We start from the raw sequence: 13,196 nt of genomic DNA, 5'->3' as shown, positions 1-13,196 counted from the left end.
CCTATTTACTTTGAAACATGTTACTAAGAAGTATACAATAGACAATTTAACCCTATAACTACTGAGATAACACAAGGATCTAATTCAAATCAGACACATAAACCTGGAGCTTTGAATTTAAAACTTCAAACAACAAAACAGAGATGAGCGAGTGTCTGAAGGTGCACCTTGGAGCCATGAAGATGCAGGAAGCTGGGATAATAAAAGGGCACAGGGGAGCTGTGGGGTGGCTGTGGTTTCTGCGTCACATGTGGTCCACATGCTGATATTTATCAATGTGTGTGCTTTAAGTATGTATACTTTATTTTGTCATTTATAAACCAACAAAGCTGTTAATAAAATAGAAAGTCGGAACAGAAATACAGCAAATAAAGAGATGCATTTGGTAATCAAAAAAAATCCCACAAGGAAAACCCCAAACCAGAAGGATTCACCACTGATAAATTGTATCAAATGTTTAATGAAGAATTAACACCAATGCTTCACAGAGTCTCCACCCTCCTCTGCCCTCCACAACAATAAATGACTACCTCTCCCCATGACTCAGATCTCTCCAGGGTTTGCAGGGCAAAGTCTCCCAGAAAAAAACACCTTTCAGAGTACCAAGTCCCTGTCACTCTGCACTAAATCCCACCAGCGCCCACGGCCAGATGGAAAACTTTCAAAATGTGAGTTAGAATATCAATAAAAAGTCAGAAAACAACAGATGCTGGGGAGGATGTGGAGAAATAGGAATGCTTTTAGACTGTTAATGGCAGTTTAACCATTGTGGAAGACAGTGTGATGATTCCTCAAGGATCTAGAACCAGAAATACCATTTGACCCAGCAGTCCCATTACTGGGTATATACCCAAAGAATTATAAATCCTTCTACTATAAAGACAACACACACATATGTTTATTGCGGGACTATTCACAATAGCAAAGACTTGGAACCAACCCAAATGCTCATCAATGATAGAATGGATAAAGAAAATGTGGCACATATACACCATGGAATACTATGCAGCCATTGAAAAGGATGAGTTCATGTCCTTTCCAGGGACATGGATAAAACTGGAAACCATCATTCTCAGCAAACTAACACAAGAACAGAAAACCAAACACTGCATGTTCTCACTCAAGTGGGAGTTGAACAATGAGAACACATGAACACAGGGAGAGGAACATCACACACCAGGGCCTGTTGGGGGGTGGGGGGCTAGGGGAGGGATAGCAGTAGGAGAAATACCTAATGTAGGTGACGGATTGATGGGTGCAGCAAACCACCATGGCACATGTGTACCTATGTAACAAACCTGCACGTTCTGCACATGTACCCCAGAACTTAAAGTATAATTTAAAAATAAATAAATAAATATTTTTTAAAAAGAATCTGTCCCTCATCTGCTTTACCTCCTCTACAGCTCCACATTGTTATGAGAATAAAATCCAAAATCCTTGTGCTGTCCACCACTCTGAGTTCACCTCAAAGTTGCCCTTCATCCAATGCGTATAACATCTCAACCTTGCCTTTCCCTTGGAATGGTGGTGAGACTAGGGGATGTCCTTTGGGAGATGTGACTCCCCTTGTCACCTGTACAGTGCCACGCCCAGGAGGGGTTACTCAAGAGGCTCTCAGCCAGGCCTGCCCTCAGAAAGGTTAATATGGCCTCTTCATCCCATGGTTGCCATGGGGACAGTTCTTGCCCTTCAGGAAGCAGGGAGAGCAGTTCCCTATTTTGAAGAAGGCTTGAGGGCTGCTTTCCTCCAATCCACATGCCCAGAGAGGGGCAGGAAGCCTAGGGCCAGCTGCCCCTGCTGCTGGGTGTGTGACAGAGCTGTGCCCACATCCCGGCAGCCAGGAGGGGCTGTTTTGAAATGCAGCCTTGGGAAAAAGCCAAACAGGCCAAGGCAAGGAAAAAACTGGCTGCCTGAAAGAAGAGGATGTCCACTTCCTCCACAGACCTTGGAATCCCACCCAGTGATTAAAAACTCTGAGCTGGCCCTGCCCAGCCTCCATATGTCATGAGATGTATGGAAAGGGTGGAGCACAGAGCAGGTGCTCCGCAGGCATCTGCTGTCAGCATTTATTACTGTCATTGCTATGACTGCCTGTTATTAGCGCCACTACCTGTCTCCTCACCTGGCTGATGCACTGGATGTCCAGGTTCCTTTGATCCCAACTTCTGGGACCAAAGCTGGGCATGGGCACAGCTCTGTCACCCAGCAGGCTCTGAGGTGGATACCTGACTGGTCCTTGGATGGTGATGGTCCCCTTGACCCCCACTTCCAGCTCTCCTGCTGGGTTTTCACTGCAAGGTTGCTGGCAGCTGCTGGCCTTCTGATCATCCAAAGTAGATAGAGGGCAGGATGGAAACAGCAAAAAGAAAGGGGAAGAGAGGGAAAGCCTGCTCAGATGTCAACACTGCTGGCATCTGCCTTAGAGGTTCCCGTCCTTCACCTTCCAGCCTCCTCCAGAAAAGGGCAGAGAGGCTCTTGCCACCAAAAGGCAAAGCCACAGACTGCAAGCATTCACAGAGTAGTAAATGGGTGAATGGGATGCGAGTCCTGACTGGGCTGTAAGGGCAAGTCACTTCCCCTCTCTGGGTCTCGGTTTTTTTCCATCTGTGAAATGGGGATATAATAACTCCTTTATAGAATTCTTGGGATGAATACATATGTTAAAGGCTCAAGAAAGTAGCGATGATGGTCACCACCCCCACACATCATGTCTTTTGTGGGTATTTATAGTTACTCCCCCTGAATTCAATGAGTGGCTGTGGCTAAGTCCCATAAATACAACCACCAGTATTGGCAGTGGGTGTTTGTAAAGCCAACAGTGTCTCCCATCCATTTTCTCTTATTAGGAACAGCAAACAAAGGAATAAGCATTTCAACTTCACAGCCCATCACTCCACACTAATGTATGGCTTCAGCTGCACAAGCTCAGACCTGTGATTTTCCCAAATGGCCTTGGTGCTATGATCTTTTTAAGTAGACTTTGCTTAGCCTCAAGCCCAAATTCAACAGTAGTGGAAAGGACTTAGCAAAGCCTTGTCCCTCTTGTCCTCCCTTCTCCTTTGCACGGGCCAACAGTGAAGAGTAACACTGGTGGTGAATTGAATTATCTGAGGCTCCCACCCTGGGGATTCTAGGGTATTTTGCTTTTATTGCTAATCTCAGAAACAAGCTCAAGTTTTAAAAACATACTTTCTTTTTCCATCAAACATTGAAGCAATTTATCCACTCATTCATTTGTGCCCACATTTAAACACAGATATACCTGCTCCACGACCTCCATCACCTCCCTTGACTCCATTACCTACACCACCTTCATCAACTCAATCCTTTCCACCACCTCCCTTGACTCCATCACCTATACTACCTCCATCAACTTAATCCACTCCATCACTTGTCCCACCTCCACTCGACTGCCTCTGTCACCTGCACCACCTCCCTCAACTCCACCATCTCCACCACCTCCATCACCTCCCTTGGCTCTGTCATCTATACCACCTTCATCAACTCAATCCACTTCATCACCTGTTCCATGTTCACCATCTCCTTCACCTCTTCCAGTTCCACCATGTCCATGTCATCTGTCAATTCCACCACTTCCAATTATTCCACCAAATATGCCCTCCAGCTGCACCACAATTTCCACAACTACGTCAATTACCCTTTCGACCATCACCACCACCACCACCTCGACCTCCTCTCCACCACCACTAGTATCTACTACCACCTCTGCCTCCTTCACCTCCAACATCACCTCCACCATCTCTGTTTCTGCTACCACCACCTTCACCACCTCTGCCACCTCAACCATCACCTCCATCTCCATCCCTGCCACACCTCCATGCATGGACCCATAAAATGTATCAAGAGCCTGTCTAAGTTAACACCAGATTTTCTATTCGAGTCACAAGTATTTCTCCACAAAAGGCTGGAGAATTAAGGAATCTGTGGTGGCTTAGAAATGGAAAGGGCTTTGAAAGGATCAAGTTCAGTTCCTAATTTTACAGCTAGAGAAATCAGATCCGCCTCCAGCACCACCTCTGGACACTCCTCCAGCAGGCCAGGCCTTGTCCCACCTCGGCGAAGTCTTTGCCCCAGCAATTCCTCCTACTGGGAAGGCCTCTCCTCTGGTGGAACCCTCCGCACTGGGGTCCTCCTCTGAGCTCCCACAGGCACCTGTGCGTTCCCATCCCAGCACGAGCCTCGGGGTAGCAGAACTATCTGCCTGTGTCTGTGTGGATAAGCAGACTGGGAACTCCTGGGAGGTGGAGGCTTAGTCTGAGTCATCTATGTCGCCGAGCACCAGGCAGGTACCTGTGAGGGGCTGCGCGGTGTGTGCTGAGTGAATAAGGAAAGGCTCCTCATTAAAAGGATCTCCCTTACCAATGTCACCTCCTCAGGGAGGCTTTCCTTGACCACCCATTCCCTACTTCAGTGGTTCTCAAACCTGGAGGGTTTGATGAAACACGGGGTTTCTGATTAAGTGAGGCTGGGGAGGGCCCCAAGAATGCGTGGCGACCTGAGAGCCATTGCTGAGCTCCATTGCCCTGGTTTCCCTCCCTCGCTTTGAAATGGTGTCTCCAGCGACTTCCTCCCGTCTAAGCTCCATGAAGGCAAGAATTTGGGGCTGTCTTGTTCCGTGCTCAGCGCAGACTTAAAAATAAAGGGATAGATGGTCCGCTGGGCGAAGGAGCCAGGAACATCCCAGAAGTCCAACTCGATGAGTTCTGGTCCCTCCAACCTCACGAGCCTCCTGCGGTGCCCACAGCCACCGCCCCTTTAAATGTGCGCAGGGACGCCGCGATCCTTGGTTCTTTGGATCCCTAACTCAGCAGGAAAACAAAAACAAAAACAAAGTCCTTCCTTTTGGGGACGGAGGAAACGTCTAGGAGGGAACGGAAGTGCGGCTGCGGCGCAGGCAGAGGCGCAGGCAAAGGCCCGACGGCCAGTGTGCAGAGTGCTGGTAAGGAGCCCTGAACCCGAGGGGACGCGAGGCCGCGCGCTGTCCCGGCCGCCGCCCCCGCGACCTCTGGCGGCGCCAAGGCACATGCGCCGGGGCCCGGGCCAGGCGCTCGAAGTTGGAGCTCCGGGGACGCCCGGGACGAGCTTCCCAGGATTCCCCGATCTTCCGGTGCTGCTCGGCCTTGGCCGAAGCATGCATGGCTCCGGGGCCCCCTCGCCGAGAATCGGGGTCCACCCCTGCCAAATCGCCCCGCCTCAGGGACCCCCTCAACCTTGGCGAGGCCGCGCCCTGGCCGTGTGAGCTCGTATCCCACTCTCATGGCTGTCCACAGAGTGAGGGTACCCCTACAAGGGAGAAAGACGTCCCTTTCTCAAAAGCGACTTGATCGGGTCCCCAAACCCTTGCCTTCCACTCTCAGATGCCACAGACAGGCCTTGCTCCCTTCTCAGGGGCCCCACCTGACTGAGGCTTGGTTGGACACAGTCCTGAAGCATGCAGATTCCAGACATGACCCCCAGCAGAAGCACACATCACTGTTTCAAACCTTTTGGTGTGTCATTTGTGAAGGGATGAGATGGTGGCTATTCAGTCATAATATTCCAAGGGTCCCCGGATCTACCCTCCAGTTATTCTAACTTAACAGTGAGTTCTCAGCAGAGTCTGTCTTCTCTTGATCCTAGGAGACCTTGCCTTCTGCAGTGCTATGTGTGTAGCTAGTGGGTACCCAATGGAGTAGCTGTAGAAGGGGGGAATGTAAGCTCCATGAGGGCAGCAGGGAGGGTGAGGGCAAGTTCAGCCTTTTCTCCTGGTCGCTGGCTCATAGAAAGTGTTTATCAGTAGCTGCTGGATGAATGAATGCACTGACCCGGACACTTCATTTGAGGAGCACAGGATTTCATGTGGTTGATTTTCATTAGTTGGGCTGTGTGTAGAAGAAAGGTCTGTTCACCTTGTTTGCAGAATGAATCTTTAGTGGAAAATCAAGGGATTTTAAAGATCCTGGTGGAGGGCATAAGCCTAACACAAAGCGCGGGAGGTGGGCTTCACATGGGCAGATGGAACCATCTGCAGCATCACCTGCAAGTGGTGTGTAGGAGACTCTGAATGGAAATAAAGTTAATCGTGCTTTTTCTCCTTTTCTCTATTTTTGTCCTCTAGATTTGCCAAAACCACCTGTTGCTCCCAAGCCAAAGACTACCAGTCCACTGACGCCAGTGACTGTGCCCAGATTCCCTTCCTCACCCAGGCCTGATAGTCTTCACAGTCCAAATTCCATGTTCAGGGGTCCGAAGCCCCCCGTTGCCCCCAAGACCAGGCTGACTGCCCCAAATGAGTGGAGAGCCAGTGTGTACCTGAATGACAGCTTGAACAAATGCAGCAACAGGCAGCTGCTCTGTGTAGACAGGGGGCTTGATGAAGGGCCCCGGTCCATCCCGAAGTGCTCTGAGTCAGAGACTGACGAGGATTACATTGTAGTCCCCAGGGCTCTGCTGAGAGAGGATGAACCCAAGGATGGGGGCAGTGCAGGGAATGCAGCCCTGGTGTCTCCTGAGGCCTCTGGGGAAGAGGAAGAGGAGTGTGAGGAGGGAGGTGAGGCATATGGCCTGGAGGGGACAGGAGCTGGGGAGGACTTCGCAGTGACTGCTGCCCTAGCTGCAGTATCACTGAGCAGGGAGGGTGAGGAAGGCACAGACCTCGCTCCTGAGGACCAAGGAGAGGGCTGTGGCCCTAAGCTAGGGACACTGGAGCAGGTATCTAGAAGTGAGGAGGAAGAGAAACTGGTGCAGCCACACAGGGAGTGCAGCCTGGAGGATGGTGGGCCTTGGGCTATAGAGGCAGTCTTCCAGAGCGACCTCCTCCTGCCTCACATCCATGAGAGGAGCATGAGCTCCCCAACATCCCCCGGGAGGCAGAGGAGTATGATGAGGAAGGCTGTGCCAGCACAGACCCAGCAGGGGCAGATGAGGGTTTGGGTCCTGACAGGCCCACCGAGGACATGGGACAGGATGCTGAGGAAGCCAGCAAGGAGCCTCCTGAGAAGGAGCCGGCCATGGGGGTCCAGGAGGCAGAGATGGCCACAGACAGCCCTGAGGTTCTTGAGGAGGGATGGGAAGAAGCCACAGGTGTCACAGTTGGGGAGCAGGTTGACTTCAGTGAACCTCCTGACCACGAGGAGGAAACCAACCAAAAAGTGGCAGCCACCACCCTGGAGGACTGCGCACAGGATGAGCCTGCAGAGGAGAGCTGCCAGATCATCCTTTTCCAGAACAACTGCATGGACAACTTTTTTCTCTCACAGGAAGCCCCTACGAGTTCTTCCCAACCGAGAGCACTTCTTTTTGTAGTGAGAGCTGTTCTCCTCTTTCTGAGTCAATGAAAGGCTTAGAATCAGAGCAGGCACCAAAGTTGGGGCTGTGTGCGGAGGAAGACCCCGTGGTCGGGGCTTTGTGTGGCCAGCATGGCTCCCTGCAAGATGGAGCAGCAGAGGGTCCTACAGCCCCTGATGTGGTGGTCCTGCCGAAGGAAAAGGTAGGGGAGGAGTAGGGGAGGGGGAGGAGGAGAAGGAGGAGAAGGAGGAGAAGGAGGAGGTCTTCCTGGATGACATGCTGGCCAACCCCTATGTGATGGGAGTGGGCCTGCCAGGAGGAGGAGGGGAGGAGGAGGAGTAGGAGGAGGCCATGGATGACACGCTGGCCAGCCTCTATGTGATGGGAGTAAGCCTCCCAGGAGGAGGAGGGGGAAGAGGAGGAGGAGGTCGTTGATGACACACTGGCCAACCCCTATGTGATGGGAGGGGGCCTGCCAGTCTGGCAGCCCCTGGAAGAGGGCAGGCTGCATTGGATGCCCTGGGTTATTATGGCTCAAAAGAAGAAATGAACTGTGAAGCAGACGGTAGCCTGGTCTCCGTGGACAGGAAGAACATTGGCACAAGGGCCTGGCCCCACTTTGGGAAGGGGGCCAGAAACCATCCCAGAAACTGCCACCAAAGAAACCAGATCTGAGGTAGGTTCCTCAGCCCCTGGCATCAGAGGTGCTGCAGAGGAGGCAGGAAATAGCTTTTGTCACTGGAAGGGAAGCCCCTGGAAGCCAGTAGGGCCTTGCCAGCAAAGCCCAGGGCCTTCACTTTATACCCTCGGTTGTTTTCCATGGAAGGCCAAGAGATTCCTGTTCCCATCTCTGTGAACTGGGAGCCAGGAGGATCAGGGTTAGATGACCACAGGATAAAGAGGAAAGAGGAACATCTCTCTGTCCTGTCTGGGAGTTTCTCCCAGAGAAACCACCCTCTGTCCAGCGGCACCTCCACGCCTTCTTCCATGGTCAACATCCCACCTCCTTTTGACCTGTCCTGCATCACCATTAAGCCCATCACAAAGAGCTCTCCCTTGCTCCTTATCGAGAGCGACTTCTCGGACAAGTGCAAGAAGAAGTCATCCTTTAAGCAGTTCCTGGCACTGATGTTTAAGAAGAAGATGGAGAGACCAGGCATGGTGGCTCACGCCTGTCATCCCAGCACTTTCGGAAGCTGAGGCGAGAAGATCATGTAATGTCAGGAGTTGGAGAGCAGTCTGGCCAACATAGTGAAACCCTGTCTCTACTAAAAATACAAAAATTAGCCAGAAAAAAAAAAAAAAAAAAAAAAAAAAAAAAAAGACGGAGAGTAAATTGCACGTGAAGGTGTCTTCCTCCAGGTCCTCTTCAGAATCCAGCTGCCACGGGCCTTCCAGGATTCTGGAAGTTGACCAGAGAAACTCCAGTAACTCCCCTCAGCTTAAGTCTCGAACTGGGAAGCTCCAGGCTTCTGAATCCCCCTCCTCCCTCATCTTTTATAGAGATGGCAAGAGGAAAGGTGTCCCCTTCAGCAGGACGGTGTCCAGAGTGGAGTCCTTCGAAGACCGCTCCCGGCCGCCCTTCCTGCCCTTGCCACTGGCCAAGCCACCATCTATCTCCTTCCCCAGCACTGACACTTCAGACTATGAGAACATTCCAGCCATGAACTCGGACTACGAGAATATCCAGATTCTGCCCCGGAGGCCTGCAGGGCTGGCATATTTAGGAAGCTGTTTGAAGATCAGAGCAGATCCCTGTCCACAGCAAATGAAAACGATGGCTACGTGGACATGAGCAGCTTCAATGCCTTCGAGAGCAAACAGCAGAGCACGGGCCAGCACGCAGAAAGGTACCTGACATTCTATTTCCTTTCTTGTTTGGTAGCTGTAACTATTCAAAAGGCAGCATGGGTGTGGGGGACAGATGGACTTGCTTTCCAGCCTCAGGCTCTGTTTCCCACTAGCTGCATTGACCTGGGGTGAGTGAGTGGCTTTACGTCTCTGAGCCCTAGTTACTTCATCCATGAAACAGGATTCATGCTACCTCACAGCAGATATTTAAGAATATCAGAGTAGATATTCTATGTAAAAGCAGTGTATAAAATGCCAAATATGGTACACGTAAGAGTATTTTTTTTTTTTTTGAGACAGTCTCATTCTTGTCACCCAGGCTGGAGTGCAGTGATACCGTGTCGGCTCACTGCAAACTCCGTCTCCTGGGTTCAAGCAATTCTCCTGCCTCAGCCTCCCGAGTAGCTTGGATTACAGGTACTCATCACCATGCCCAACTAATTTTTATATTTTTAGTAGACAAGGGGTTTCACCATGTTGGCCCGTCTGGTCTCGAACTCCTGACCTCAGGTGATCCACCCGCCTCCCAAAGAGAGCATTTTTATTTAAATTATTTGGGGAACAGTTCTCATATCTCCTAGGTAGATGGCTTTGTGACTCCGCTCTGAGAGTGTCACCAAGAGAGAAAGTTTTGGAATCTTGCCAAACTAAATATCTTTCACTATCAGGAAAATAGCCTAAATTGATATTGATACTTTTTATTGAGTAAATATATGCTGTACTCAATACGGAACTAGAAAAGAAATTTTACTTGAATTGCTTAAGGAGCTAATGGTGTGGCTCACCCCTGAAATCCCATCACTTGGGGAGGCTGAGGCAGGTGGATCATTTGAGTTCAGGAGTTCGAGACTAGCCTGGCCAACATGGTGAAACCCTGTCTTTGCTAAAAATACAAAAATTAGCCAGGCGTGGTGGCAGGCACCTGTAATCCCAGCTACTCAGGAGGCTGAGGCACAAGAATCGCTTGAACCGGGGAGGCGAAGGTTGCAGTGAGCCAACACTGCACCACTGCACTCCAGCCTGGGTGACAGAGCGAGACTCAGTTTCAAAAAAAAGAAAAACAAAGAGCTAATGGTGCTGTTACAGGAAAGGGGTCCCAGTCCAGACCCCAAGAGACACTTCTTGGATCTTGTGCAAGAAAGAATTTAGGGTGAGTCTACAGTGCCAAGTAAAAGCAATTTTATTAAGAAAGTAGTGAAAGCACAGCTACTCCATAGAAAGAGTAGGGCATTACTAAAAGAGGAGGAATGCATCCACCATAGGTACAATGCTTGTACCATGTATATATGTGTGTATATATATACATATATATGTGTATATATGTATATATATGTGTGTGTGTATATATATGATAAAGATTCTCGGGAGATGCGCTCTGCTACAAGGGTTTGTGATAAAGGATTAATTTTCTTAATTAGTATATTTTGCAATAATTAATATTATTATTTTTAAAGCAAAATTAGGAATGCCTTTGTTCGCCAGATATCAGAATATCTGGACACTCCCAAGTCTGGGTTTGTTTAGTAAACATTATTAATTTGTTCCCTTAACTGTAAACATCTAGGGGCTAGGAATGTCTAACCTTTTGGGAACGCAGTCCAGCAAGTCTAAGCCTCATTTTCCTAGCCCTCACTCAAAATGGAGTTGCTCTGGTTTGAATGCCTCTGACATATCTCCCCCTTCCCTTTACAAAAGGACCTTTAATCCTGGGGGTTGCAGAGGGACGAAGATCTGTCTTCTGTAACTTGTTCAGGCTGAATAGGGGCGATGATATTCCTGCCTAAATTAGGGTCTCTTGCATTCAGGGTAGAGAGAAGCTCAGTTAGACAGCGTTGGTATGGTTAAGGTTGTTTATAACTCCCGAGTTCTGACAAAAGGTGATGTCTGGCAGATCAGTAAGTGTTTAATTTAAGAAAGCATTGAGTGAGCTTGTCTTGCATTTCTACACAAAGAGTACAACCACAACAGCAAAGCAAAATATGTAAAATTATTCCAAGTAAACTAAACAGGGGCAGGAATATCATCACCCCTATTCAGCCTGGGTCCTGTCCCAAGAACTGGACAGTTGTTGGAACCAAGCTGATAAAGGGTTGACTGATAGCACATTAATGGCACAGATATGAGTGTCTAAAGCTTCTATAGTCTGGGTAATATTATGTGAATAGTCTGGAACATACACACAACATTCGGTTTTAATTAAAGCACAGTTCCCCCCTTGGGCTGCTGTTAAAATGTCCAAAGCCATATGGTTTTGTAAGACTACCTGCCTAATCGGAGAAGTTTCCTCAGGAGGGTAAGGGCCTAGGGTGTATTACTGAAAACTGCAGCCATGTGCTTCACTAAGGCTTCACCTTGTAACTCGATACTGATTGTAGCTACCTGTGGGGAAAATACAGCCTTCGAATAGAACCGTTTTGTTGCCTATGGTGAGCTTTCACAATTTCCCAGTTAGATGGGAGACAGTCCAATTTGGTGAGGATAGATCTCTGGAGATAAGGATGACCCCATGTATACCTTTTAGTCCAGTTATAAGGTAAATATGGCCAGCCATGAGTTCTGCAAGCCCATAACCATCCCAAGGAGAAGGGTAGGCACTTATTTTTAGGAAATTGTCTTGCCATCCCATCCACATTTGATCTGTTAAAAGAAGGATCTGATTACAGGTGACAGCCATCCCATATTATGGGTTCCAGTTTGGTGGTGACTGCTGTGCCTTTTAAAACATATAGGTGCTTTGCCTGATGCCTGCACTTGAATAGCTGTCATTTGCCCAAGTTCATTATGTATAGCATAACCTAAAGTTGGGGTGGAATTTAGCTGTTCTTTAATTAGATTAGAAGGATGCTGTTTTGTTTCTTCATAGGAGGGGAAGGGGCTAAGGCCCGTGTGGCTATGATACATGGGAAAAGAGGGGCTATGTTTATAATGTCCAATCATAATAAAATCCCCATAAACTTAAGTTGGCCAGTTGAATATGCCAGGGCCACCTGGAAATGGAGAAAAGGAGCAATTTCCCACATACCCGACAGTTTGATTTTGTAGAGAGGCTAAAGTCTGTGCCCACACAGTAAATAAAATACTCCGTAAATAAAATACTCTCTGCATGATTCCAACTTACACCCAAAAGTAGAATGCCAATCCATATATTTATGTTACCCTCCTCTTGTATTTTTTTTGAACAGGAGTTGGAGGTCACTGATTGGCTTACAGGAATAAATGTGATTAGTCTTCCGTGTTCCGTCGGCCTGTGAGACTTTTTATGAGAGACAGGTTTAATTTGAGATAGGTGGCCCCAGCTGTTTGTTTTCAGAAGTTTAACTGCAGTTGGGGTACTTAGGAGAACTTGATAAGGTCCCTTACATTTTGGGGAAAGTTGATCTGCTGGGGATCCTTTCTTTCATGTTTTGAATAGGACCTAATCTCCCAGCTGGTTGTAACAAAATTCTCTTCCTTAGTAGGGGAAGGGAGTCTTTGATTTCCATATTTAAGGAGTGCTTTTTGCACTTATCCTAAGTTGATTACATAATTTTGTAGCCTGAAAGTATTTATGTTTATTAGGAGGTCTATAGTTAAGAAAGGCCTTTCCTACATTATTTTAAAAGCGCTGAGCTGCAGATTTCCCTTTGGGGTCACTTGAACTCTTAATAAGGCTACAGGTAATAAATACAGTCAGGTTTCTGATGTTTCTTGTCATAGTTTTTTTTTAATCTTTCCATAAGTTATTGGGGCACAGGTGGTACTTGATTACCTAAGTTCTTCGGTGATGATTTGTGATTTTGGTGCACCTATCACCTGAGCAGTATACACTGCACCAGATTTGTAGTCTTTTATCCCCCGCCCCCTCCCACTCTTTCCCCAAGTCTCCAAAGTCCGTTGTATCATTCTTATGCCTTTGCATCCTCATAGCTTAGCTCCCACATATCAGTGAGAATGTATGATGCTTGGTTTTCCATTCCTGAGTTACTTCACTTAGAATGATAGTCTCCAGTCTCATCCAGGTCATTGCAAATGCTGTCAATTCCTTTCTTTTTATGGCTGCATAGTATTCCATCATA

General features: G+C 48.4%; 1 protein-coding gene across 1 annotated transcript in view; it reads left to right on the top strand.

Moving 5' to 3' along the window:
* Positions 1 to 6,237: 6,237 nt before the first annotated feature.
* LOC108544886 (FYVE, RhoGEF and PH domain-containing protein 5-like) overlaps positions 6,238 to 13,196 on the top strand; it is a 111,314-nt gene continuing 104,355 nt past the window's right edge. The window contains 9 exon segments of the mRNA XM_017896297.1: positions 6,238 to 6,835; positions 6,838 to 7,248; positions 7,251 to 7,474; positions 7,537 to 7,628; positions 7,788 to 7,923; positions 7,925 to 8,015; positions 8,018 to 8,451; positions 8,615 to 8,996; positions 8,999 to 9,140. Coding sequence (XP_017751786.1) covers positions 6,238 to 6,835; positions 6,838 to 7,248; positions 7,251 to 7,474; positions 7,537 to 7,628; positions 7,788 to 7,923; positions 7,925 to 8,015; positions 8,018 to 8,451; positions 8,615 to 8,996; positions 8,999 to 9,140 — 2,510 coding nt within the window.

This window comes from Rhinopithecus bieti, unplaced genomic scaffold (assembly GCF_001698545.2).
Source record: "Rhinopithecus bieti isolate Rb0 unplaced genomic scaffold, ASM169854v2 scaffold_26131, whole genome shotgun sequence".
Taxonomy (NCBI): domain Eukaryota; kingdom Metazoa; phylum Chordata; class Mammalia; order Primates; family Cercopithecidae; genus Rhinopithecus; species Rhinopithecus bieti.
Note: the sequence above shows the minus strand (reverse complement) of the source record. Positions and strands in the feature narration are given on the sequence as shown.